This window comes from Ursus americanus, unplaced genomic scaffold, assembly GCF_024610735.1.
Source record: "Ursus americanus isolate L20-20 unplaced genomic scaffold, mUrsAme1.1.p SCAF_68, whole genome shotgun sequence".
Lineage (NCBI taxonomy): Eukaryota > Metazoa > Chordata > Mammalia > Carnivora > Ursidae > Ursus > Ursus americanus.
The window spans coordinates 1,267,906-1,295,584 of NW_028273650.1; the positions used below are offsets into that span (position 1 = coordinate 1,267,906).

General features: G+C 43.2%; 2 protein-coding genes across 8 annotated transcripts in view; both read left to right on the top strand.

Annotated features, from left to right (window-relative positions):
* The window catches only part of LOC123786486 (uncharacterized), a 224,356-nt gene that overhangs the window by 149,588 nt on the left and 47,089 nt on the right, over positions 1–27,679 (top strand). The gene's annotated exons all lie outside the window — the stretch shown is intronic.
* LOC123786625 (ral-GDS-related protein-like) overlaps positions 1–27,679 on the top strand; it is a 120,381-nt gene that overhangs the window by 44,306 nt on the left and 48,396 nt on the right. For 3 of the 7 annotated variants that reach the window (XM_087860490.1, XM_087860491.1, XM_087860496.1), the window contains exon 2: positions 18,258–18,402. The exons of 2 other annotated variants lie outside the window; for them this stretch is intronic. Coding sequence is in view for 1 of the 5 variants with exons in the window: in XM_087860496.1 (XP_087716622.1) it covers position 18,402 (1 nt within the window). In the remaining 4 variants the exon portion in view is untranslated. 2 more of the 7 variants (XM_087860492.1, XM_087860493.1) reach the window with 2 other exon arrangements.

The following is a 27,679-nucleotide window of genomic DNA, read 5'->3' on the forward strand; positions in this document are numbered from 1 at the left end:
TGGTATTTGAGAAGGTGTAAGTGCCGTGGGAAATGAAGCAGGGTAAGGGCATGGGGCAGGCAGTATAAAGGTGGGCACGGGCCTGGTGTGGGCAGAGGACAGCAGGGAGGTCAGTGTGCAGTGTGTGGAAGGCCACGAAACAGGAGCCAGGCCGTGGCGAGACAGAGGGTGTAGGTGCGAGGGGAGCCACCTGTACAGGGCCTTGCGGACCATGCTGAGTATGTAGTTTGCACTGCTTCTGGCAGAATTGGGGAGCTGTCGGTGAGTTTTAGCGCAGTGAAATGGTGTGACGGGCGTCACGCAGGGAACTGGTTGGGAACAGAGTATAGGGCCTGTAGCAGGCAGTGGTGGCACATGAGGCCTGTAGCCGCGGCCTGGTGGCACATGGCAACAGCTGGGCTGGTGGTGGCAGCGGACGTAGGGGCATGTGCACGGTCCAGATTGGGGTCCGAGCAAATCGTAGTCTCTTTCTTGTAAGTTTTAATGCGTTTACCTGTGAGGGAGGACTTCCCAGAGTTGCTTTTAACTATACTGATACGATAAAGAGTTTTTTAAAGAAACTAGAACTTTTTAAGGAATGACGGCCTTTATGTTAGTGCGTGAGTTTCTTATTCGGAGCGCATAAAGGGACTGCTCACCGTTTTCACTTAGGCCACCATTAATGTAGGCCTTTCCTGCTCTTTTCAAGACCTCACCGGCTCGAGAATCTAAGAGCCTCATTGGTCTTTCCTGTTTATCGAGAAGCAAACAGGAGTGGTGCCGTCCCAGAGTGACGTGTCCTCGTGTAATTTCTCAGCCCTTTGGCCGTAGGCCCGCGCCCCACTGCCTGAACCACACTCTCCTCTTCGCTGCACGCGGGGAACGAGCTGCTGTGTGTCGGGAGTGACGTGCGGCGGTTTTCTCTGTGACAGCGCCCAGCGCCCTAGCTTCTCCTCGGTGTGGCGGAGCCCCGTCCTCTCCTGCCCGCCCGCTCTTCTCAGTGGCCCGAGTGCTTCTCGGCTCTTCCGGGCTGCTGCTTCCGGCGGGGCTCTGCTTGGTGGCCTGGAGGGGTCTTGGCCTCTTTCGTCTTGTCATCTTTTGTATCCTCAGAACTCTGCACATTAGGAGGTGATATTTGGATATTGAGATAAATATAAATTAGCTCGAGGGGTGGGAGAGAAAGCTGCCGCCCACTGGTTACTTTGCAGTCAGAGAGTTGGCTTCTCCTCTCTGTCACCTAAAGAGCTCCCACGTCTGTCCTCTCGTCACCTCCTCTACTGCTGTGGAGGCTCCAGCCGCCGTGCCACTTGCTTGCACCAAGCCCTCTCTCTCCCGTGCAGGTGGTGCCGTGGCATTCATTCAGTCTGGCTCAGAAACCTTTTCTGGGTGTGTGCGTACAGGAAGACCTCTGGCTTCTTGGATGACAGGTGGGCTCTGCGAAGCCGTGTCTCTTCCTAGCTAAACGACTCCATCTTTAACTCCTCTTTCAAAGATGTGACAGCAACGGGGCGCCTGGGTGGCACAGCGGTTAAGCGTCTGCCTTCGGCTCAGGGTGTGATCCTGGCGTTATGGGATCGAGCTCCACATCAGGCTCCTCTGCTATGAGCCTGCTTCTTCCTCTCCCACTCCCCCTGCTTGTGTTCCCCCTCTCACTGGCTGTCTCTATCTCTGTCAGATAAATAAATAAAATCTTAAAAAAAAAAAAAAGATGTGACAGCACCGATGTTCCTCAGAAGACATGAAAATTGGGTGTGTAAAATATCGTTGGCAACTAGTAAAGGTAGCTTCTGTTTTTTAAAGTCTAGAGTCGTAAGTTCCAAGAGAGACTCCGAGTTTGCCTTTGTGGTTGGCATGTCTGTTACTTGATGGTTCAGATTAAACCCGAAGCCATTCTCAGGGGCCTGGGTCAGATACCAGACTTGCTCCTGTGGCGTGCTTGGATTCCTCCTATGATGAGAGTAGGCCTTTGTGTCCCGAGTGTCCTCAGTAATGGTGATCTTTCTGCTTGTTTCTTCTGTTTCTTTCCTAGCTTGCTTGCCTGTGTTTTTCTGGAGCCCCTTTTCTTCCCAGTGTTGCCTGGGGTCAGAGTTCCTTCTGGTGAATGATATGTTTTCACTGGGGGCATCTAAGAGGTTATTTGAGCTCTGACTGCTATTAGGAGGCTGAATGTAACGCCTGGAGACAAAGCCATCATCGAGAGTAGTATGTCAGAAATGAAACTAGCTGTCCTGGGGCATCACTGGACACAGATAGGCCTCTTGTTCCCCTAGCCTTTTTCAGCTCTTGTTTTCACAAGTTAGTGAATTCATAAAACCCTGGTCGTGGTCACAGTTAAGCAGAGGACTCGATTTTTTCTTCGTTAATGGGATTTGCTACGGACAGAATTACCCGCGTAGTAGGAGAGCTGAACTGTCTATGTCTTGAATGTGTATCACGTGTGCTCAGACAACAGAGGCTGTAGGAGCCCAGTTTCTTACTGTCTCACTGCCAGAGTGGAGTGTGTTTAAATAGCTACATTTTAGAGATGACCCAGACTCTCAGTTTGAATGGAAAAAGTGTAAGTAGCTTTACATTTTTTTGAAAAAAACTTGTACAGATTGTTAGAGTGTTTTTCTGTCTTCCTTCTTCAGTATGAGTTTAGTACTCACTCATGTTTTGAAATTAAGAAATTGGGCATCTTGAATTCCTCAATATTCCCTAAGCTAGTTTTAAAAGAATCTCGCAACTTCAAATTCTTGTTCTTGTGTGTTTTCTAAATACTTTTATAAATTTGCAGACTTAAAACTATTGATCTGAAAAAACCTTTACCTTGGAAATATCTGGGTTCCTATAGACATAGTTTCTACAGATTTGTTTTTAATGTTGATCAAGATGTTTTCCCCTGCATTATTCATTTTTCATCAAGACAATTACCTTAAGTCTTAAGGTCAGAATTAGGCTGGAAAAAGGCCAAAGGCATGAGTTTGAAAACAAAAATAGTCGGAGGAGCCATCTACAGACATGATCTGGGTCAGACTGGATTTGCAGCTTACTCAATTTTAGAATCGCCTGTTGGTTTTGTGAGCAGAGGTCTGCCAGATGAATTGAGCAGAAGGGTGGGATTAGCATATTAATTGGGTGCTGGCTACTGGCCTTCTTTTTCTCCTCCCTCTTTCCCCTCCCTCCCTCTCTCCTTCCCTGAATGAATCTAGGAACACAGGCCCCTGGGGTCACATTACTGGCTGGTTTCCTTCTGCTCTGGAGCTTAATCTAGCCAGGATGGTCTGTGTTTCAGATCGCAGAAGCAGAAGATTCTGTAACTGAGAGGCATTCTTCAGGCTGCCGGAAAATATTACAGAAGGAGCACCTCCCAAATTTTGCTTCAAGCTCTGAGAAAAGGAGCACACAGGGGAAGCTTAGTGTGGCTGTGGATGGAAGGGAACGCTGTGGGAGCGATGAAAGGGGACTTGGTGCGCGGACGCCTGGTCTGATCTTGAGGCCTGAGTTTATGTTGCTGGAACTGGCGGGCCAAGAGGCCCTGAGACCAGCAGGTGCCGTCTGTATGGGGAAGAGCGGCTGTAGTCCATTTCCGATGTGTTGGGCTAAAGGTATAGGTAACTTAAAAATCTGTTTGGTTTAAATTTTATTCAGATTCATGCTTTTGCATTAAAAAGGTGGATAAGAGTTTTTCAGACCTTATTTCAAATAGATTTACAACGAAATTTAAGGAAAAATGGAAATCGATGTACTACTGGTTTGCAGCTCTTGGCATAAAACCAACTAGATAGCTTTTAGAAGTAAATAAAAATATTTTTATCAAAGTGCATTTTAAGTAAGTTATCTTTTCTATTCTGTGTCTCTTATAGTTTTATGTTTTATTTCGTGTGTTAATTAAGGCACCCATATCCGTTCTGTGATGTGGAAGTCGAGGCTAATTTTAACTTCAATAGGATTGGAGGGAAAAAGTGATGTGGTTTTTCTTTTTTCAAAAGTTGGTTCTCTTTACTCACTGTAAAGATTTTGTATTTAATTTGAAATTCCATATTATCGTAAGGTGGTCTTATCACTAAGGGTTAGTAATACTTGGATAAACATTTTCCAGTTTAATGTTTTTAGGGTTTTTATTTGTATAAAAATATAAAATACAGCATTTTCATTGTAACATTCAAGACAGTATTTGGGAAGCATGTTTAGAAGTTAAAAATGCCGTGTAATCCATGTATGAATAAGACCAAATAATTTATCTGCTTCTCTTAAAGTATTAGTGAATATTATTCCCGGGGGATGAAGTCCGTAATAAAGAATTTAATACGGATACTGGTATTTTAAAGAGTATATTCAAGTATCATGTTAACCTACTCAGGAAAGACTTTTACAAGGAAGAAACCTGCGCTGGGTGAAGACCTGAAGTATTATAGTAGACCTTCAGGCTGATTCGGTTCAGTGTTTGGCTTGGAACTTTCAGAGCCGCCAGGATGTGGGGGTGCTCGCGCCCGCCAGACCACGGTTTAGATCGCTGTCAGATCGCGTCTCATTTACCAAGTTGTCGGCATCATCTAGTAATTCTTGTCTAGGCTTTTTAACATTTCCCCTTCCTTCCTTCCCTTCCCTTCCTTCCCTTTCTTTCCTTCTTTTCCTTCCTTTCTTTGCTTTCTTTCTTGCTTTTTAGGTAATCTCTACACCCATCGTGGGGCTTGAACTCACTAACCCCAAGATCAGGAGAGTCGCCGACTGAGCCAGCGCCACTTTTAAACATTTCTAAAACATGTGACGCCAGACCTCAGATGTCAGACCAAACAAAACGCCTGTCACTTTATTACCTAATTAGGTATTTAGAGTAAAGATTTTGCTGAGTTAAATTCAAATTGTTGAATTTTAAAGGGCTTTGGGTATGGAAACTTCTGAAAACTGTAACTTCTCACCTGAGGACTGCACAGTATAATTGAGCATGACCAGTAACGAGTGCTCAGAGGCAGAGAGCTCTTTACTATTCTTGTTGAAGATTTTGGTCTCTCCCAGACTTGTTGGGACCCGTATGCACAATGCTGCCTCCGTGGTGTGACAGTCCTCTGTTAGCCCTGATCCTTAGCAATAAGGCTCTGATTTCACTAAGTCTAGGCTAGATTCATGTCTATGAATCCAGTAGCAATGGATATTAAATAGTTGGCTACTGGGTTTTTAAGAAATTCAAGGTGACTTTAGAAATATGAGCTTCAGAAGGAAAGAGAGACTGAGGTGCTTTTGCTCATCCCAAAGCAATTGATAGAAGCAGCTTATTTCCCAGTATGTTTACTGACTGGCAGAGCTCGTGAGGAGAGGCGTTTTTCACTGAGACGTCATTTCGATAGCGGTCAGGGTTGGGTAGGAGAGCAGAACCACGTGTGTGGAAGAGGGGAAGAGGTAGGGACAGCATCAGGCTTAGATCATTGCATTTGCAGGCTGGAGCAGGCCGTCACCTCTGACGCATGGTCTTGTTTCTGGATTGTGCAAGAGGAGTTTTCTGACAACACTAAGGAGGTTGTCACCCTGTCCCCTTCTCAGGGCTGAGTACACCATCTCCCCAGGGGCACGCAGTGCTTATTGCTGTATTGGGATCAAGTGCCATTTAAAAAGTCCAGTCTCATTAAGTGTATGAGTTTCATGAGTCATTGAGTTTTATGGCTTCACAGGTAGGTGAAGCTGGTTACTCCCACCTAGTGAGATGGCCTTTGTCAGGAGCTAGGGAATTACAAAACAACTAACGTGTATATAATGCCGAAAGCACTCTGACAAGCTGATTTTGTCCCCATGGGAGTCCTACGCTGTAGGAACCATTGATGGCCCTATTTCTGAGATTGAAATTGAGGCAGAGAGTGCTTAAAAAAAACTTGTCCAAGGCCCTATAGCTTCTAGACTTTAGCCAGGCAGTCTGCTCTGGACGTTTTTGCCCTCAACCTTTGCTATTGCCTTTCAGCTAAATAGGGAGAAATAATGGTCAACAAGAGGTTTTAGCTGGACAAAGGAGAGGGAGAGGGTAGCTTTTGGTGTGGTTTATAGATTATTTTCTGGATAAAATGTAAAAATAATAGGAACGGTTTATTGGCTCTTGCTTGGTGGTAAAGGAGAATGAGAAATTAAAGATTTCTTTAAAAATTCAGGAGTGGGGGAGCCTGGGTGACTAACTCTACTAAGCGTCTGCCTTGGATTCAGGTCATGCTCTCAGGGTCCTGGGATCCAGCCCTGCATCAGGCTCCCTGCTCAGTGGGGAGCCTGGTACTCTCTCTCCCTCCTCCTCTCCCCCAGCTTGTGTTCTTTCTCTCTCTCAAGTAAATTAAAAAAAAAAAAAATTCAGGAATGACCCCAGCTCTGTAAAGGTATCTGCTGGTTGTTTCTCTGTGGTTAGTTTGAATGTACTTCTCTGGGGTTCGTGATGATAGTAAGGCAGTGTGCTGGTGTGTCTGTGCCCAATGCTGAAAGTCACCACCCCAGAGGCAGTTTGAGGCCTGAGCTCTGTTGTTCAGCACCTGTCCCCCGTCTCTACTGCTCACCACGAGTGCTATTTGAGGGAACTGCAGTGAGCTCCTTCCCGGGGAAATTGGCAGTTTGACGTTCAGTGCCACTCACTCCCATCATTTCTCACCTGACTACTTAGCTTCCCACTCTTTTGCATTCCCAGGGTGATGCTTAGTTTTTTCTGGTTTTGATTTATTCGCCCTTGTCTCTGAGGCCTTTGTGTGGTTCAGATTTGAGTTGGGAGGCCAGATAGGAGTTCTGCCCACATCTCTGACTGACTGTGTTACCTTGGGCAGGTCACGGGAGATCTAGAACCCGTGGTTTCTTTATCTTCATTGCACCTGCGCCATGTACCTCACAGGGTTATGGGTGAGGGCCAAAAAAAAAAAAAAAAAAAAAAGAAATTCCTGAAAGTGTCTTTTGAAGTATAAATGTATAGCATTATTAATGTTCCCAACCTCCCCAAGTTTCTTTGTCTACTCCCTGCTTTGATGCCATGCATAAGCTTTGGTCATGGTATCTTTTGCATTACTTGTTTACCTCTGTACCCTCAAAGGCCCTGTGTCTTACTGTCTTTGAATTTCCTAGCACTTGGCTCAAGGCACGTTGGAATGGGTACTGGCTCAGTAATGTTCAAATGAATGAGTAAAGAATGTCTGTCTAAGGGATGTTTCTGGTCATAGTTGTTTTTGTCGTTGTTCATCGTTTTTTCTGAATGAAGACTTCCTCCTTGTCTCTATGCTTCTTGAAGTTAGCCTTGTTAAAAATCTGCCCTTTCTTACTTTCTTGTGTTCCCTTTTGCAGGATGTTAAATTCCAGTATCTGTGGCCTCCTTCTTCAAGGGCTAGGCTTACTTTTAAATATTCATCTGATGAGTCTTGCTTTTAAACAATCAGATAAACAATCAGATAAATCAGTTCTTCCAGCTATTGACTTAGAGATAGAAAATATTTAATATTTATTGTTTGTGTATTCATTTAACAAATACGCCTTGAGTACCTTTTGGGTACCAAGCTCTGTTCCTGGGGCTAGGAACAGAGCAGTGAACAAATTGGATGAGATTCCTGGCCTTATGCAGCCTCCGGTCTAGTGGCGTGTCACTCAGTGAAGAAGGAAATGAATACATAAGAGAATTTCAACGAATCTTAAGAGCTGTAGGAGGGAATCACGTGAAGAGGGCTTCTAGACCAGTGAGCAGTCATCATATTTATAAATAAAACTGAATATGTTACCGATGTCGTGCTCTTAGTTTCCCTTTGTATCAGGTTACCTGAAAGGTATCTAATGGTGTTGATGGTGAGTACTTGAAGCTCTAGCCCATCCATGCCTCATCCACAAGAAAGATACAGAATGGCTGAGGAGGAAGGTGGCTATTCCCTGGACTTTTGGTTTCATGAGAGCACCTCAGTCTGTATGAGTGCTCCTCAACCTTGACTAGAACCCTCTTTGTTCAGGTAGCTCTTTTTGAGTATCTCTGATGGACCAAGGGGGACCCAGGAAAGATAAGGGAGTCATCGATCACCCAGTAACTTCGCTGTGCCATCTTGCTGTGTGTCAGTGCACCCACATCCTCAGTGCCAGGGAAACTGCTTGCTTATGGCATTGTGTGTCCACATTCGTTCTCCACATTGTTTACAATGTGCTCTGGATTATAAAGAAACAGTACAAATAAAATATGCCCAAGCCAACACCAGAGTATTTCATTAAGTACATAAGGACTTCCTAAAAAAATTTACTTTTACATGAGTAATTAAAGAGGAATAGACTTCTTCTGACAAAAATTTTTAACAGAAACTGGTAATAGTGACTTCCCCCCACCAAGAAAGAAACTAGGAGGGTAGGGCACAGAATTTGGGATCACAAATTAGCAAATGGTACAAATATAGCAAATAACAGGAAAATCATTCTCTTCCTGGACTAAGGCCTGTTAGACCACCTCCTAAGTAAATATGTCTTTAACCTGTTCACTTTCTACTTAGTCCAGGTCACCTCTGCTGTCACCTGCATGGCCAGCATGCCTTCCTCTCCTCTTGATCCCCTTGTCTACTGTCCACGCAGCAACTAGGGTGATCTTTTAAAACACAACCATGCCACCAGCAGCCTCACGTGCTTGAAATTCACACCTGGTGTCACCCTTTGCCTGTTTGCTAAGCTTTGGCCATACTGCCCTTCTTTAACTATCACTGTCCTGAGCACCCCACCCTCCTTCAAAGCTCAGGGCCTTTGCATATGCTGCCCCCTCCACCTAGGACGCTCTCTGCCTCACTGAAGCAGGCTTCTCCTTTAGATCTCAGCTGAAATGTTTCTTCCTTGGAGAGAACTTCCCTGATTCCTCAATCCAAGTCTATCTTTAATTAATTATTCTCTCTCGCAGAACTCTGTTGTTTTCCTTCATGGCATGTATTCCAATTTGGTGTATCTGTATTTATTATCTGTCTTCTGCATTAGATTGTGAGGGCTATGGGGGCAGACGTCTTTACTGTGTTGTTTACAGCTGAAATACCAGAGCCACTTATTAGCACGTAATCATTTAGTACATATTTGTTACATGAATTAATGAATGAACAAACTGCTTGGGAACTTGAGTTCAGGACTTTATATCTGCCTTACGCATACTGTAAACCTGCTATGGTTCCGTTCCTCACTCCATTGGTGAAGATTTTGCTGTATCTCTCCTTAAACATCGCAGTTGGAAAATGCTCCCATTATTCATGTGCTCCACAGATCTTACCAGCATGTTACTGATTTCTATGACCAAGTAACTGATAAAAACACTGTACCTAACAAAGCCAAAAATGAAACATCAGGTCACAGACGGATGTCTCTCTAGGTTGAGAGCTGAATATCTCACTTCTGATCCTGGAGTTGATACTCCTTTGTGTCTTACTCTTCGCCAAATCAAGAGAACCTATGAAGTTTGTCACACAGCCAAATTGTCCACTGTGCCACCACCACGCTCAGCTCTCGATGTTCTCTAAACCTAGAGCCCTCTCACACACCGCACCGTGGCCTTCTGTAGCACGGATTCTCGGGGAGCTCCACTCAAGCTGCTGGAAATCACTGCTGCTCCTGTTAAGTGTACACATCTCCTGTTATCCCTTTACTGCGCTAAGGTAGCTAGTAGTGAAAATGAGCAGGGGAAACTATAGGTTTCACTTTGTTAGGATTTTTATTTGCTCCTGTCTCATCTCTTTTAGATTCACTCTAATATCTTGCAAGTCGTATCATTCAAATAAATATTTACTGAGCATCTGCTGTGGACCATGCACTATTTGAATCCCCATAGATTTAGGGCGATCAACACAAACCCCCTCAGTCCTGTATAGCTACAGTATGATCAGGCGCACAGAGAATTAAAAAAAAATCATATCTAAAAACTGATGGAACATTATCTGATTTCAGTATCCTATTTCTTAAGTTGCTTTAAAATACCAATCTCGGGGCGCCTGGGTGGCACAGCGGTTAAAGCGTCTGCCTTCGGCTCAGGGCGTGGTCCCGGCGTTCCGGGTTCGAGCCCCACGTCAGGCTCCTCCGCTATGAGCCTGCTTCTTCCTCTCCCACTCCCCCTGCTTGTGTTCCCTCTCTCGCTGGCTGTCTCTATCTCTGTCAAATAAATAAATAAAAAATCTTAAAAAAAAAAAAATAAAATAAAATAAAATAAAATAAAATAAAATAAAATAAAATAAAATACCAATCTCATTAGGGTGCCTGGGTGGCTCAGTTGGCTGGGTGTCTGGTTCAGGTCATGATCTTGAGGTCCTGGGATTGAGCCCCATGTCAGATTCCCTGCTCAGCGGGGAGCCTACTTCTCCCTCTCCCTTTGCTCTTTGCCCCTGCTCGCGCTCTCTCTCTCTCAAATAAATAAAAAATCTTAAAAAAAAAATCAATCTCATCAAAACTTACACATCAGACTGGTTTTGTTCATATAAAGCTTTCATCTCCTCCAAAACTTGCCTGAGTCCATCCTCCTAGAACATACAAAATGATATTGATACACGTCCATTAATTCCACCAAGTCTGTAGCAATGTCTGATCTACTCTATGTTTATCTTTGATTCATATATCTTATCAAAAAGCAGTACCTGTGGGAATGCCTAGAACAAGTGTTGGTGAGGATGAGGAGAAAGTGGAACCCTCATACATTGTAGGGAGGAATATAAAATGGTGCAGCCCTATGAGAAACAGTCTGATGGTTCCTCAAAAAGTTTAACATAGAATTACCATATTATCCAGCAATCCCACTCGTAGGTATACTCAAAAGACTTGAAAACATATGTTCATTCAAAAACTGTGTATAAATGTTCAGAGCAGCATTCTTTATGGCAACCCCGAAGTAAAAACACCCGAACATCCATCAGCTGATGAACTAATAAACCAAATATGGCATATCCGTTCAATGGAATATTATTGGGGCATAAAAAGGAATGTCGTCCTGCATGCGTCAACATGGATGACCTTTGGAAACATTATTCTAAGTGAAATAAGCCAGACACAAAAGGATAACTATTGTGTGATTCCACTTACCCGAAATATCTAAAATAGGCAAATTCGTGAAGACAGAAAGTAGATTAGATGTTACCAGGGGCGGGGGGAAGAGGGAAATGGGGAGCTATTGCTTAATGGTTACAGAGTTTCTGTTTCAGTTGATGAAAAAGTTTTGGACAGAGGAGTGATGGCCGCACAATGATGTGAATGTAATTGAGGGCACTGAAGTGCACACTTAAAATTGGCTAGAATGGCAGCTTTTATGTTATATTTTACCACAATAAAAAATAGAGGAAACAAGCAATAAAAGGAATGAATTACTGACAACGTAAGCAATCAACATACTGATGAAGGATATTCTCAAATACACTGTACTCAGCAAAAGAAGTCCGATACAAAGGAGTACATACTGTACGATCCCTACTGGCCCTTCCCAGAAAAAGTATGCAACTCCTGGCACCCTGAATCCAGACACCTCCCCGCAAAAAAAGACAACTATAATCTGTAGTCGCGAGAGTACATCAGGGCTTGCCTACGGCTACAGAGAGTAGGTAGCTACAAAAGGGGAAAAGGGAACCCTTGGGGTGACAGAATCCTTGACTGCGGCACTAGTTATAAGGATGTATAAATTCATAAAAAACTAAAAAAATCTGCTAAATTTGTATTTTGTTGTATATAAATTATATCTCAATAAAATTAACCAAAAAAACCCACCACTCCTTTAGAAGCAATAAAGCATGACAAAAGTATGTAAATAACTTTAACGAAAACAGATCTTAAAAAATTACTACAAGGGTAGTAGTGATACCTAGTCCTGGGATCAAGTCCCCCATCGGGCTTCTTGCTCAGCGGGGTGTCAGTTTCCCCCTCTCCCCCTTCCCCTCCCCTGCTTCTGTGTATGCTCTCTCTCTCAAATAAATAAATAAAATCTTAAAAAAAATCACTACAAAAAATGAACACTTTGGTTTGCAACAACCGAAGGACCAAAGGTGTTTCTCTACTATCCACCTTGGGGCAAATTTTTTAAAAAATTTCCTTTCGAAGGATAAAAATATTAAAATTCTGAAGTTCATAGATATTACACAGTAGGTCTGTCAGCAATCCAAAGATAAGTGACCCAACTACTTTTAGGGCCAACATACATGTAGCAAAAACATTTTGGCGCTGTTGGTATAACTACAAAATCAAGAACTTAACCCTCTTCAAACATAAGAAAATACGTAATTCCCAATGAAAAACGTAAGCATGTCTTCTATCTTCCCTTTCATCAAGTAGTTAAACAGAGATCATGGAAAAGTCTGATTTATTAGAATTCAGTTAAATATTCCTATTATCAGCAAATACTATTTTAAGGAATAGCTGAAACTCCTGTATGATTCATAGATCTGCAGGTATACAAAAGACATGTGTGAAATAATTTTTATAAAAATACACACATGGGGGCACCTGGGTGGCTCAGGCGGTGAAGTGTCTGCCTTCAGCTCAGGTCAATCCCGGAGTCCCAGGATTGAGTCCCACACTGGGCTCCCTGCTCAGTGGGGCGTCTGTTTCTCCCTCACCCTCTGCCCCTCCTCCCTACTTGTGTTTTCTTTCTCAAATGAATAAAATCCTAAAAATAAACACACACACACACACACACACACATATGCTGGGGCCCCTGGGTGTCTCAGTTGGTTAAGTGTCTGCCTTTGGCTCAGGTCATGATATTAGGGTCCTGGGATCAAGCCCCATGTTGGGCTCCCAATTCAGTGGGAGTCTGCTTCTCTCTCTCCCTCTCCCTCTGCCCCTACCCTCTGCTCGTGTTCTCTATCAAATGAATAAAATCTTTTAAAAAAATTTAAAAAAGAAAATACACACATGCTTTCAGATTTAGATTTATCTATAGTAAAAATTGTACTGTTTTGTGTTCCCACCTCAGGCTGGGAGCCCAAGATAATTTTTCTAAAACCTCACTTAAACTATTAGCAGTTCTGCATATAGAAAGTGGACAATTATTTCAGTTTGCTGAATACAGCACCTAACCTTGAGGGCGTGGAATGAACAAGGCAGAGTCCCTCCTCTAGACCCAGTGACTATCATCTTCCTGGGAACAGTGATTCTTGAAAGGTCCTGTGGGTCATGGGCCTATCAGCCCTCACATCAATCAGATAGATTGGCCTGTCCCCGCTTGGCTGTGTCAGAGACTGGCCAACCTCCTCAGGCCGAGTCTTCCAGGCCGCTGAGTCACCTGAGCAGACGGGTTTGTTAGTGGAAGGTGCCTGTGCGGCAAAAAGCTGCAAAAGGTGCTCTGCCAAACTAAAACCTAGAAAAAGGAGTGATTTTATAACTTTTAAGTTTGCCTCTGAACCCCCCCAAAAGTGGTAACTTAAGATTTGAGTGAAACAGAGAGCTGCATGGACTGAAGGTCTGAAGAGCCAGTCGTAAGGCCGGGGCGGCCAGCTCCTGCTGGACGAGTCTGTGTCTCTTTGGGCTTGTCTCCTCATGTGTTACATAACCTCCAAAGTGCCTGGTTGTCTGAGTGCAGCATGGGGTCGTATTTTAGAGCCTGCGTGCCTTGGCATTCTGGCATCTCTGCTGCCCGTCCCACCACTGTCTCCTAACTTTTTAAATGAAGTAACTGTTCTGAAAGAACAACAGACAGGAAATCTAGGAAATCTGTGTTCAAGGTGAGGCTTTGCTCCAATATGCTGTAAGTTCAGACAAGTCCCTGAACTTGATCTATAATTTCTTTTGGCTCAGTCTCATTTGCAAAATGACCTAACTGTTCGACCAGGCACTCTCTAATGTTCAAAACAAAACTCACCTTTCCCCAAACACTCTTCCTCCTGATCTCTGATGCTGTATCTGAGAGAGAATCCCCTCAAGATCCTCTGTGATTCCTCCTTCATTCATTACCCATCCCATCTCCACCCCTGTTCTAACAGTTACAAGTCCTGTTTGCCTCATCTCTGAAACCCAGACACTGATTTCTGGGCCCAGCGACCAGACACAGTTTGGACCATACGCAGCTCTCACAGTAGGTCTGTCAAAGAGCGATCATAAGCACCCCTGCCACTGTTCTTTCTTATCTCCAATCTATTCCATGTAGTGCTGCCATCACCACCCTCAAAACGTAAAAAACTGTCCTGTCACTTCCCTGTCTAAAATCCTTTACCAACTTCCAAATGCCTTATACATGAATACACAACTCTCCTAGGCCTAGAACCCACCTTTGTAGCCTCTGCACACACATCAGTCCCCCCTTCCTATGTGACCATGAGTCTCTGCACGGCTGTATCCTTCAGCTGCATTGCCTATCTTCCTTCTCAGAGTGGGGACCTCATCCTTCCAGGCGTGGCCCCAACGCCCCCTCCTCTACCCCAGCTCCTACCAGCATTTCTCCTTATGCTCCTGTGTACACCTCTCTAGTGTCCTCACACTGCATTCTAATACTCACATTTCGTGCCCAGCAGAACATGCCCGGTATCCACGCAATGGCTGCCCTGTGTTAGGGAAAGTAGTCAAGGATGGAATTTAAAGTGCAAGTTTGAAACCAGACTGCCATGGTTTAAATCCTAGTTTCACTTCCCACTGGCTATGGCCAAGATACTTAATCTCCCCAAGCCTCTGGATACATGGCTGGAAGAAATGGTTTAAATCTCAAAGTGTTCTTATAAGAACAACGGGTAACATAGGCCACGTGCTTAGCACCCTTTTGAGGTAGTAAGAGAAAAATAAGAATAATGGTAATAAGTAGTAGTGAGTAAGGGACAGGCAGGGCTAGGTAGGGAGAGAGAGGTAGGGGGCTACGGGATCAAGCTCATACAAATCTCAAAAATTCAGAGATATAAGGAAACCAGAGCTAAGGGAACAAACCAGACCATCCTGTCCCAGGTGTGGGAGCTGGGGTCTTATTATGACAGCTACGTGTGACCAACAAAGAATTACAGGACGCTAAAAAGGAAGCAAGCCACTGACGATGTTATCACTAGTCCTTACTCAAGGGTGCTATCAACAGAGAAGTAAAAAAGATTTAAGTTCCCTGGTTAGCTTTCTATAAAAGACCAACCCTAAAAGCCCACAAGGGTAAACCTGTCAGGACCCCTCCCCCTCCCGAGAGCTTCTTCTGTTTCATCACTTACTGAACCTCTATCGGTTTACTCTCCTTTGTCTGAGAGATTCAGTCTTCGACTAGGTGAGACAAGAACCTCGCTGGTCTCCCACTTCAATAGCAGCGGCAGTGGTAGACAGAAAATTAATAGCGAAGACTGACGTCGCTGCTACTTGTATGTCAGGCATTGTCCAGAGAAGCTGACATATACATATACCACTCCTAGGGCCCTCGCTACAGGAAGAGTTGAGTACTATTATTATACTCTTTCCCATTTCTGCAGAAGAAACGGACAGCACAGAGAGTCTGAGTAACTGCCCCGAGGTCACAAGTAGGCTCCATGCCCAAAATGGGGCTTGAACTCAGGACCCTAAGATCAAGAGTTGCAGGTTCTGACCACTAAGCCAGTCAGGCACCCCAACCACTGAACAGACAACTTATCCAAGGTTACTCAGCTTCTAAAGTGGCAGACTTTGTATGTAAGCTTTCAACGCCACAGAAGCTCCTTTGATTTTAGAAGAGTCATTTTAAAACATTTGGAAAATAGCTCTAATGGTGAAGTCTACAAAGGGGGGAAAATACCCAGATTCACACGAATTCACACAGCCATAATTTACCTATATGATTATGGAAATTTTCATAACCATATAGAATCAAAGGTGGAAATTACTGCTATAGAAACAGTTTGTTTTACTTGGTTACCTTTTAAAAAGCAACATTTCTAAAAAGAAAATATGACTGCATTCTAGCTAACCCCAGAAACTATGTTCCTCTTTTGCAAATAAAGATACAATAGCTGTGTAATCTGAATTGAGTGACATTTCCTTTTCAGCTCTACAGTCAGGGATAATTTAGCTAAGTTTTATTAAATACACAGATCTATAGTGGACTGTGCTACAGAACTGTATTCCAAAAATCACCAGTATCCACAACCTTCCTCATATACCTTTTTAATTTCAGAATCTCGGCCTGAGCTTCTTTTCCTTACCTGTACAATGGGGCCAACAGTACACACTTCTAAGGGGCTGTGGTGATTGATTACTCTTTAAGCAAATATTCATGAAGTGCTCACTCTATACTGCATATTGTTCTAGACACTGAAAATAAAGTAGTGAACAAAGTACTTGTTCTCAAGTCTACGTTCCAGCGTGGGATACAGATATACTGATGATAAATATATTAGTGAAAAGTGCTAAGGAGAATAAGCCAAGGCAGGTAAATAGAGTGATGATGAGAGGACCTGAGGGTTTTGTTGGTGTTCAGAGAAGGCACAGACCTGCAGTGTGGAGCGAGTAAGGCATGTGGAAACGGGGCCATAGGTTGGGTAGAGAATTACGGGCAGCAGGAATGTAAGTACAAAGGCCCCAAGGAGGGGAATGGGTGGCTCACACACGTGCCACCCACACCTCTCCTTGGGGTCCCCGCATCAGCAAGGAGGCAGTGACACTGGAGCAGAGTAAGGGAGGGAGACCCTGTGGCTGATATCAGAGTGAGGGCTGGAGGCCATGTCAGGTAGGACCCTTGTAGGCCCTCTCACAAGTTTTCTGTTTTATTTTCAGTGAGATGGGAAACCATACAGGCGTTTTGAGCAAACAAGTGACAGGATTGGAGCTACGTCTTTAAAAAGAACTTTCCGACGGCTGAGTTAAGTAGACAAAACTTGACAATGGTGGAGGCAGGAGACCACTTATGCTATTAAAATAATCCAGGTGAGAGAAGATGGCAGCTTGGGCCAGGGTGTGGCTGGAGGAGGTGGTGAGAAGTGGCTGTGTCCTGGATAGATTTTGAAAGGAGTGCTAATACAGACCTAAGAAGAGAGGATTCAAGGATGATCCCAGGGTTTTGACCTACGGAAATGTCAATATAAGGTTGCCGTTCCTGAGGTGAGGAAGGTTACACGTGGAGTTGGGGGAGGGAAAAGAGTTGGGAGCTCAGTTTTGAACATAGGAACTTTAGGTGCCTACAGGATATTAGAGTGGATGAGTAGACCATTAGATAGAGGAGCCTGGGGTTCAAGGAAAGGGTATGGACTAGAGATACAAATGTGGGTGTCACCAGTGTAGCATAGTATTTAAAGACCATACAGAAAGTCAATGTGGAATATCAGGAGCAAGAATTTCCTGTCCCCTTCTAGGTCTGTCAAGCTGCACTAAGAATCAAATTGATATGAGACAGATTAACAGGAGAAAATCAAATTTAGTTTCCTACATACAGGGAATCCACACTGACATGGAAATTCCAAAGATAGGCAAAATAAGGTGTGTGTGTGTGTATCCATCCTGAACTAAAGAGAATCAGGTGGGGGTCTGGGACTTTGAAGGGAAAGAATGCAAGTCACAGGGCAAGAAGAGCGAATGTTTGGTAATTAGATGCTTGCCTTGCCATATAGATGGGTCACTTGGATAAGACTTATTTCTGGTAATAACCATTATTAAATTGGGGAAAGACCCCAATTTAGATTCTTCTATTAGTCAAGGAAGGGGCAAAAAGTTTCTTTCATAGGGAGGAAGTCCATAGGGTCTTGATTGCCTTTAGGTCAAAATAATCTTCAAGCCAAAGTGGCCCACCTTGGAGCAGCCTGGCCCTTGGCCCCTACAGGACCAAGAGTTGAGGACTGTACGGGTAAGGCCCAATGCCAGCCAGACTCAATAACCCTCACATTTCTCTCTTCTCAACAGCCCTCCCTTCCTTGCTTTTTTTTTTTTTTATTAAAGAGGATTTTGTAAGTGATAGGGTCAATTTTTTTTTTAACTTTGGTTTCTGGATTCCTAATCTCCAGTATGTGCATAACAGTTTAAAGAATTCACCATTTAAATTTTAAAATTGTATTTGAAGCTATCCACACAAATATGAATGCCAGTTGTGATATTTTTTATAACACTGTCAATGAAATTCTTTTGCAATTTAGAACTATCATTACAAAGCTAATAGAAGGAGCTATGAAATTTCTAAAGGCATTTCTAATTGATCTTAAATTTATCAATTGCCAATAGTTTTCAACTTACAGAAATGTTGAAATTTTGAATGTTGAAAGTTCACTTTGTGATAAGTAAGCCAATCTCTCGGTTGTAGATCCTTTCCAAGAAATATTAAAGAATGCCAAAGCTGTAACACTAAATTTGTGAAACACCTCTTTTCTTTGTAAGATGAGTTGAATTAGTTCTTATCTTGGGTTCCACAAGTGTAAATTTATCTTTGAAACAGATTTTTTCCTTTTTTATTTTTTTTAAAGATTCTTCAGTGATCTGCACACCCGACCTAGGACTGGCACCTACAAAGCCAGATCAAGAGTCCTGTGCTCCACCAGCCAGGCGCACCTCCACCAGCGACTACTAACTGCTTTACACAAATCTAAAGTCATATACAGATTTTAAGAAGTAAGTTGTTTAATGAGTTCAGTTTTCATAAATTCAGCCCAATATTTTAAAATTAAATTATCTATATGCTTGTGTTAAAAAAAAAAAGTACCTGAGAGCGTATTTTTTAAATTAAAATCTTGTGGAAAATAGTTATGAATCATGAGAATGGTGATTTGTTACCGTTTGCTCTTTGTTTTCATAAGCCATTACAGAAACCTTTCCGAGGGGTTCATTCATACTGGCTTCCCAGCATTAGGGAAAAATCACAATCTGGGGCGGGAGAGGTGGGAGCCCGCTTTCCTCTGCGGCTCGGGCTCGCTGGGTGCTTTCCGGCCGGCGTCCTCCCACGTTCGGCCACTGATTTGGGGCAGGACCGGCTGCGTTGGCTCCTGGCGCTGAGCACCCAGGCAAAGGCGGCCCTCTCACCCGCGGCGACCGAGCTCAGACCTCTCAAGGGCACCACCGGTCGCTCGCCCGAAAGCGACTGTGACTCCCCGCAAGGCTTCTCCCGCCCTACTCCAAAATGGGGGCAGGTCGGCGCCGGGGACGCTGGGCGCGCTCCCGGCGGAAGCTTGGAGGGGGCGGGGCCGGTGGGAGCCCGGCGCTGATTGGCAGGCGCGGCCGACCTGATCCCAGGCGCGGGTCCCTAGAGTCGGGCGCTGAGGCCTGGGGCTGGGATGTGAGGGGCTGCGGGCTCCGGGCGGCAGCTGCTCCTGCGAGTCGCGGCGCCTGCAGCGCGGGCGGGCGGGCGAGGTCAGCGGACGCCGTCGGCGGCTGGCCCTGTCGGCCGCGGGATGAGGAAGCGGACGGAGCCCGTCGCCTTGGAGCAGGAGCGCTGCACCGCCTCGGGCTCGTCCTCGTCCGGCTCGGCCGCCGCGGCGCTGGACGCCGACTGCCGCCTGAAGCAGAACCTGCGGCTGGCGGGCAAGGGGCCGGCAGAGCCGCGCTGCGCCGCGGACGCGGGCATGAAGCGGGCGCTGGGCAGGGGAGGCAGGGCGCAGGGGCGGGGCCCCCTACCTGGCCCGCAGGCAGCTCTTAAGCCCCCCGCCCCTCCGTACGTTTCTTGCCTGCAGGAGCGCCCCACGTCTACCCTGCATTCTCACGTGTCCTCTTTCCCTCGCCTGGCCCGCCAGTGAGGCCCGCAGGCATCCTTTCCCCAGATAGCTGCTTGCCGGAGGGCCCCCGACTGTCCCCTTCCCTCCCCTGGTGCCCTTTTCTGGCCCTCCGCGGAGCCCAGCCCCGTGCCCTTACCCTCCCCAGGTGAGCCAGTGGTACCCCGTCCTCGACCGGCTGGACCAGCGTCTTTCCCAGGGGCTGGGAGCAGGGGGCAATCACGACCCCACGTTGGAGAGTAGAGGAGGGCGTGGGGGGCGTCCCTTGTGAGGCTCCTGGACGCCTCTCACGTAAGAGGTGGGACGTGGAAAGACAGGCTCCAGAGCCAGAGAGCATTGGGATTCTTGGCCTCAGATCTACATAGAACTCAAAACTGAGCGCCCCTCTTGCTGGGCTGGCGTGTGCGGAAGCTTACCTTTTCCCGGTTTCTCACTTTGGTAATTTTTTCTCGGGTAACTAGTTGTCAGAAGTGGCATTCTCTGCTGGACCTTTGGGGGAAGGTTCAGTGGTGTGATGTGGCCAGGGGTACACCGCATCGTCAGCTGTTGGAGGGAAACCTGTCGTTGCTTGTGCAGATGGCTAATGGTGCTTGAAATTGGATTACACTGAGTTGTCTCCTTAGGAATCTCTGTAGAATCTGGAAGTCTTAGTTTTTTTTGCGTTGTCTGAATAGGAGATGAATGCATCCAGGTAAAGCTGATTTCAGAATTAAGATAGTGTATTTCACAGGGACAGATCTCTCCATATGCTAGCTTTGTAATTAATCTGGCTGTTCACAGAACGTATCATTCATGGCAAGTTTGAAGTCTGGGTGTTTCACGGTTTTGAACAGGTTAGTATGTAATGTTCTCAGGTGTTGTTGCAGAGTCGTTTCTTTTGGGGTCAACTGGAACGCCCTTAATTGACACTGGCCACTTCAGTGTCAAATATTTATTAAAATAGCCTCTAAAAATATCAATATCATTGCCTAAAAGATCATGAAATTGAAATTGAAAATATTTGGATAAATAATATTTATCCAAATAAATAAATATTTATCCAAATAGGCACTTCAACATTTCAACCTCATTGCTTAAAAGGTTATGAAATTAAACTATAGTCTTCTCTAAGTCAGTGGTTCGCATTCTTGCCAGAAGGGCAGGGACTGACAGTATTTTTTTTTTCTATAAAATTATCTAGTAACTGGTCAATATCTTTTGTGAAACTAATTCTAGCTTGAATGTACTTTTGTAAACAGGTTTGGCATTACACCTAGATAAGTTTGGGAATTCTTCCTTTGAAGAAATGAAATTATTAGGCACAATAGTGTTTGGGGAAACAGTGCTGGCCCGAAAGATGTATTGTATTTCAAAGATACGTTTATTGTCATTTTTGTATCAGGACAAAGAAAGACATTCAAGAGGTGCTCATATCCTTTGGAGGAACGAAAGACTGTTAGGGAATAAAAAGAGAAGCAGAGGGCAGGAAAGCCAAATGTATGTGTTACTCCGTGGTTTCCTTCCCTATTTCTTGGAATGTTCTCCTGGTCATTCTTCTCCTTTGTTTTCTTCTTCACCCAGGTCTCTGCCCAACTGTCACGTCCTCAGAGAGGCCCATCCAAAATAGACTTCTTGCCACTCCCAACACCCTTATTCTGTTTGCTTTTTTCATCACACTTATCTCCCTTGACCTTGCAATTGTCCGTGTACTTAATTGGCTTTATTGGTTCTCTCCTCCCCTACAATAATGGAACCCTATGAGAGCAGGGGCCTTGTTTCCTCCACTTTTCTGTCTCTAGTGTATGGCCATAGTAGGTGGCGGAAAATACTTATTGAATTAGTATCTCTAGCATAAATTCCTAAGAAGTGAAATTGCTGGGCCACAGAGTGTGTGTTTATAATTTTGAAAGGTGAGGCCAAGGAGTCCTCCAAAGTACTGATGGATACTTTTTCCCCGGCAGGTCAGTTACTTCCTTTCCCCCAAATACTGAATATCACCAAATATTTGGATCTTTTCTCTATTTGATTGATGAAAATGACATCTGATTTGTAGCTTTAATTTGCATTTCTAATTGTTAGGTGGCAATTTTTGTGTGTTTTTATAAGCCTATTGTGTACCTTTGAGTCTCTCAGTACGTGCCTTTGTTTGGGTCCTATTGTGCACATTTTCAAATACACAAAAGTAGGGAAGAGAATATAATGAACCTGGATGTATCCATCACGTCTTTTTAAACAGTTTGCCATGTGTTGCCAATCTTGAATCATTTGTCCCTCTTCCCTCCATTTCTTTGTAGGGTGGGGGACTAGAATGTTTTAAAACAAATGATTTTATTCGTAACTACTTCAGAGTATAACTTGGGAACTGGAACAAATAGAGACTTTTGAAATATATATAACCTCATTGCTATATTTATCAAAACTTTTTTATATTTATCAAAATTAACAATTTATTGCCTAGTACTAATTTAATGTAATATCCAATCTACATACACATTTCTCCAGTTGTCTCAGAAATGTCTTTAAAAGATTTGTGTAAAAATCCTGTACATTTCTTAAATTTATTCCTAGTTGATCTTTTTTGTTGTTGAAAATAGGACCCTTTCTTATATTACATATTTTTATTATTGTACTTTACTAATTTTTATTTTATGTATTTATTAGAGAGAGAGGAGCACAAGTAGAGGGAGTGGTAGGCAGAGGGGGAGGAAGAAGCAGGCTTCCTGCCGAGCAGGGAGCCCCATGCGATGTGGGGCTTGATCCTAGGATCCTGGGATCATGACCTAAGCCCAAGGCAGATGCTTAGCCGACTGAGCCACCCAGGTGCCCCTGTACTTACTGATTTTTCAAGCAGTAACTTATGTCATCATATTGTTTCTAGTAGTTTTTGCAGTTGGTTCTCTTGGATTTTCAGGTATAATATATCAGTTACAAATAATAAGAATTTCATTCCATGTTTTTTACTTTTTATGTCTCTTGTTTCTCTTTTTGGTTCCTTTGTATTTCCAGGACGAGATCAAATACTAAGTGAGAATGATAGTGGGTACGTTGTCTTGTTCCTTACTTCACTGAGAATGCTTTTAGTGTTTCTGCCACACTAGTTATTTTACTAAGGGCTGTGTTGTTGCTCTTTGTTTTTTTAATCAAAAATGGTTGTTGAATTTTATTAAATACTGTTTTAGCATCTGTGAAATTATACAGATGTTCTTCCTTGACCTGTTCATATGAATAATAGTAACAGATTTTATGTTATTGAATCATGGTCATATTATTGAATCATCAGTGAAAACTCTGTTAGTGTGTAGCCAGATTCTAGTAATATTTTACTGAGTCATTTTACATTGTGATTTGTGAAACCAGTTTGTAATTTTGTTTTTAATGTAATCTTTATCAAGTTGTTTTAGTGCTTTCCTTAGCTTTATTAAAAGCTTTCTCTGCTTTAGCCAGTTTAAATACTCTTGAAATGATCTGTTTCCTTAAATTTGGTGGAATTCCCCAGTAAAACTACCTAAGCTTGGTGCTTTTGGGGCGCCTGGGTGGCTCAGTTCTTAAACCTCTGCCTTCGGCTCAGGGCGTGATCCCAGCGTTCTGGGATCAAGCCCCACATCAGGCTTCTCCGCTAGGAGCCTGCTTCTTCCTCTCCCACTCCCCCTGCTTGTGTTCCCTCTCTTGCTGGCTGTCTCTCTATGTCAAATTAATAAATAAAATCTTTAAAAAAAAAAAAAAGCTTAGTGCTTTTTTAGATTTGCTATCATTTTCTGGTTTAGTTTTGGTGATTTATACATTCATAGAAAATCATCTGTTTTATCCAGCTTTTTCCTCTGTATCTGGGGCTGTTATCCCTGTCCTGTTCCCTGATTTTGTGTGCTTACGTTTTTTTCCTTTTTCCCCCTTTCATTTATTTATTTATTTATTTTTTAATAAAGAATTTTCTTTTTTTCTTTTTTTTTCTTTTCTATTATATTATGTTAGTCACCATACAGTACATCCCTGGTTTCTGACGTAAAGTTTGATGATTCATTAGTTGCGTATAACACCCAGTGCACCATGCAATACGTGCCCTCCTTACTACCCATCACCAGTCTATCCCATTCCCCCAACCCCCTCCCCTCTGAAGCCCTCATTTGTTTCTCAGAGTCCATAGTCTCTCATGCTTCATTCCCCCTTCTGATTACCCCCCCCTTTCTTTATCCCTTTCTTCCCCTACCGATCTTCCTAGTTCTTATGTTCCATAGATGAGAGAAATCATATGATAGTTGTCTTTCTCTGCTTGACTTATTTCACTTAGCATTATCTCCTCCAGTGCCGTCCATGTTGCAGCAAACGTTGAGAATTCATTCTTTCTGATAGCTGAGTAATATTCCATTGTATATATGGACCACAACTTCTTAATCCAGTCATCTGTTGAAGGGCATCTCGGCTCCTTCCACAATTTAGCTATTGTGGACAATGCTGCTATGAACATTGGGGTGCATATGGCCCTTCTCTTCACTACGTCTGTATCTTTGGGGTAAATACCCAGTAGTGCAATGGCTAGATCATAGGGTTGCTCAATTTTTAACTTTTTAAGGGACCTTCACACTGTTTTCCAGAGTGGCTATACCAACTGCATTCCCACCAACAATGTAGGAGGGAACCCCTTTCTCTACATCCTCTTCAACCTTTGGTGTTTCTTTCCTTGTCCGTTTTTGCCATTCTAACTGGCACAAGGTGGTATCTCAGTGTGGTTTTGATTGGAATTTCCGTGATGGCTAATGATTTTGAACATTTTTTCATGTGTCTGTTAGCCATTTGTATGTCTTCATTGGAGAAGTGTTCATATCTTCTGCCCATTTTAGGATTTGTTTATTTTTTTCTCGTGTATTGAGTTTGAGAAGTTCTTTGTAGATTTTGGATACTAGTCTTTTATCTGTAGTGTCATTTGCAAATATCTTCTCCCGTTCCGTGGGCTGCCTCTTAGTTTTTTTGACTGTTTCCTTGGCTGTGCAGAAGGTTTTGATGTTGATGAAGTCCCACAAGTTCATTTTATCTTTTGTTTCTCTTGCCTTTGGAGATGTGTCATGAAAAAAGTTGCTGTGGCCGATGTCGTAGAGGTTGCTGCCTGTGCTCTCCTCTAGGATTTTGATGGATTCCTGTCTCACATCGAGGTCTTTTATCCATTTGGAGTTTATCTTTGTGTATGGTGTGAGAGAGTGGTCAAGGTTCATTCTTCTGCATGTAGCTGTCCAATTTTTCCCAGCACCATTTATTGAAGAGACTGTCTTTTTTTCCACTGGATGTTTTTTCCTGCTTTGTCAAAGATTTTTTGCCCAAAGAGCCGAGGGTCCATTTCTGGGTTCTCTATTCTGTTCCATTGGTCTATGTGTCTTTTTTTGTGCCAATACCATGCTGTCTTTGTGATCACAGCTTTGTAGTACAGCTTGAAATCAGGCAACGTGATGCTCCCAGCTTTGTTTTCCTTTTCAAGAATTCCTTGGCGATTCGGGGCCTTTTCTGGTTCCATACAAATTTAAGGGCTGTTTGTTCCAGTTCTTTGAAAAATGTCATTGGTATTTTGATTGGGATAGCATGGAATGTGTAGATTGCTCTAGGTAGCGTAGATATTTTAACGATGTTAATTCTTCCGTTCCATGAGCATGGAATATTTTTCCATCTTTTTGTGTCTTCTTCAATGTCTTTCAAGAGCGATTTGTAGTTTCTAGAATATAGATCCTTTACATCTCTGGTTCAGTTAATTCCGAGATAATGTATGATTTTTCATGCTATTGTAAATGGAATGGATTCCCTAATTTCTCTTTCTTCAGTCTCATTGTTCTTGTATAGAAATGCAACTGATTTCTGAGCATTGATTTTGTATCCCGCCACATTACTGAATTGCTCTATAAGTTCTAGTAGTTTGGGGGTGGAGTCTTTTGGGTTTTCCATATAGAGTATCATGTCATCTGCGAAGAGAGACAGTTTGACATCTTCTTTGCCGATTTGGAGACCTTTTATCCCTTTTTGTTGTCTGATTGCTGCTGCAAGGACTTCTAGTACTAAGTTGAAGAATAATAGTGAGAGTGGGCATCCTTGTCGTGTTCCTGACCTAAGGGAAAGGCTTCCAGCTTTTCCCCATTGAGAATGATATTCACTGTAGGCTTTTCATAGAATATGAAATTGAGGAATGTACCCTCTATTCCTACAGTCCGAAGGGTTTTAATCAGGAAAGGATGTTGTATTTTGTCAAATGCTTTTTCTGCATCAGTTGAGAGGCTCATATGGTTCTTGACTCTTTTCTTGCTGATATGATCTATCACACTGATCGATTTGCGAATGTTGAACCACGCTTGCATCCCAGGGATGAATCCCACTTGGTCTTGATGGATAATCCTTTTAATGAACTGTTGCATCCTATTAGCTAGGTAGGATCTTGTTGAGAATTTTGGCGTCCAAATTCATCAGGGATATCGGTCTGTAATTCTCCTTTTTGATGGGGTCTTTGCCTGGTTGGGGGATCAAGGTAATTCTGACCTCATAGAATGACTTTGGTAGTTTTCCTTCTATTTCTATATTTTGAAACAGCTTCAGGAGAATAGGTATTATTTCTTCTTTGAATGTTTGGTAGAATTCCCTGGGGATCCGTCAGGCCCTGGACTCATGTTTTTGGGGAGGTTTTTGATCACTGCCTCAATCTCTTCATAATTAATCGGTCTGTTTAAGTAACCAATTTCTTCCTGTTTCAGTCTTGGTCGTTTATAGGTTTCCAGGAAGGCATCCATTTCTCCCAGGTTGTTTAATTTATTGGCATAAAGCTGTTGATAAAAAGTTTCTAATGATCCTTCCTATTTCATTGGTGTAGGTTGTGATCTCTCCCTTTTCATTCATAATTTTATTAATTTGGGTCCTTTCTCTATTCTTTTGAATAAGTCTGGCCAGCGGCTTGTCGATCTTGTTGATTCAAAGAACCAGCTTCTAGTTCTGTTGATCTGCTCTGCTGTGCTCCTGGTTTCTAATTCATTGATCTCTGCTCTAATCTTGATCACCTGCCTTCTTGTGTGTGGGTTAGACCTGTTCCAGTTCCAGCTTCTTGAGGTGTGAATATAAAAACTGCATTTTAGATTTTTCTATTCTTTTGAGTGAGGCTTGGATGGCTGTGTATTTCCCCCTTAGGACCACCTTTGCAGTGTCCCATAGGTTTTGGACCGATATGTTTTCATTGTCGTTGGTCTCCATAAATTGCTTAAATTGATTTTTAATTTCCTGGTTTACCCAATCATTCCTGAGCAGGATGCTTCTTAGTTTCCAAGTGTTTGAGTTTCTTCCAAATTTTTCCTTGTGATTGAGTTCCATTCTCAAAGCATTGTGGTGTGAGAATATGCAGGGAATAATCTCAGTCTTTTGGTATCGGTTGAGACCTGTTTTGTGACCCAGTATGTGATCTATTCTGGAGAACGTTCCCTGTGCATTCGAAAAGAATGAGTATTCTGTTGTTCTGGGGTGTAGTGTTCTGTATATATCTATGAGGTCCATCTGGTCCATCTGGTCCGTTCAAAGTTCTTGGTTCTTTGTTGATTTTCTGCTTAGGTGATCTGTCTATTGCTGAGAGAGGAGTGTTGAGGTTCCCTACTATTAACGTATTATTATCTATATCTTCCCTACTATTAACGTATTATTATCTATATGTCTCTTTATTCTGGTTAAGAGTTGGCTTGTGTATCTAGCTGCTTCCCTGTTGGGAGCATAGATATTTATAATTGTCATATCCACTTGTTGGATACATCCTTTAAGAATAATATAGTGTCCTTCTGTATCTCTACCTACCTCTTTAGTTTAAAATCTAATCTGTCAAGGTACAACACCCAGTGATGACAAAAATACTCAACAAAGTAAGATTAGAGGGAACGTACCCCAAAATAATAACAGTAACCATATATCTAAAACACACAGCTAACGTCATACTCAATGGTGAAAAACCAAAAGTTTTGCTTCTAAGATCAGAAAGAAGACAAGGATGTGCACTCCCAGCACTTTTGTTTAATATAGTACTGCAAGTCCTGACCTCAGCAGTCAGACCAGGAAAAGAAAGAAAAGGCATCTAAATTGGTAAGGGAGAAGTAAAACTGTCACTATTCGTGTATAGCACGATAGCACGATACTGTATCTAGAAAACTCTAAGGACCCTACCAAAAAAAAAAAGTCACTAGAACTCATAAGTTCAGTAAAATTAC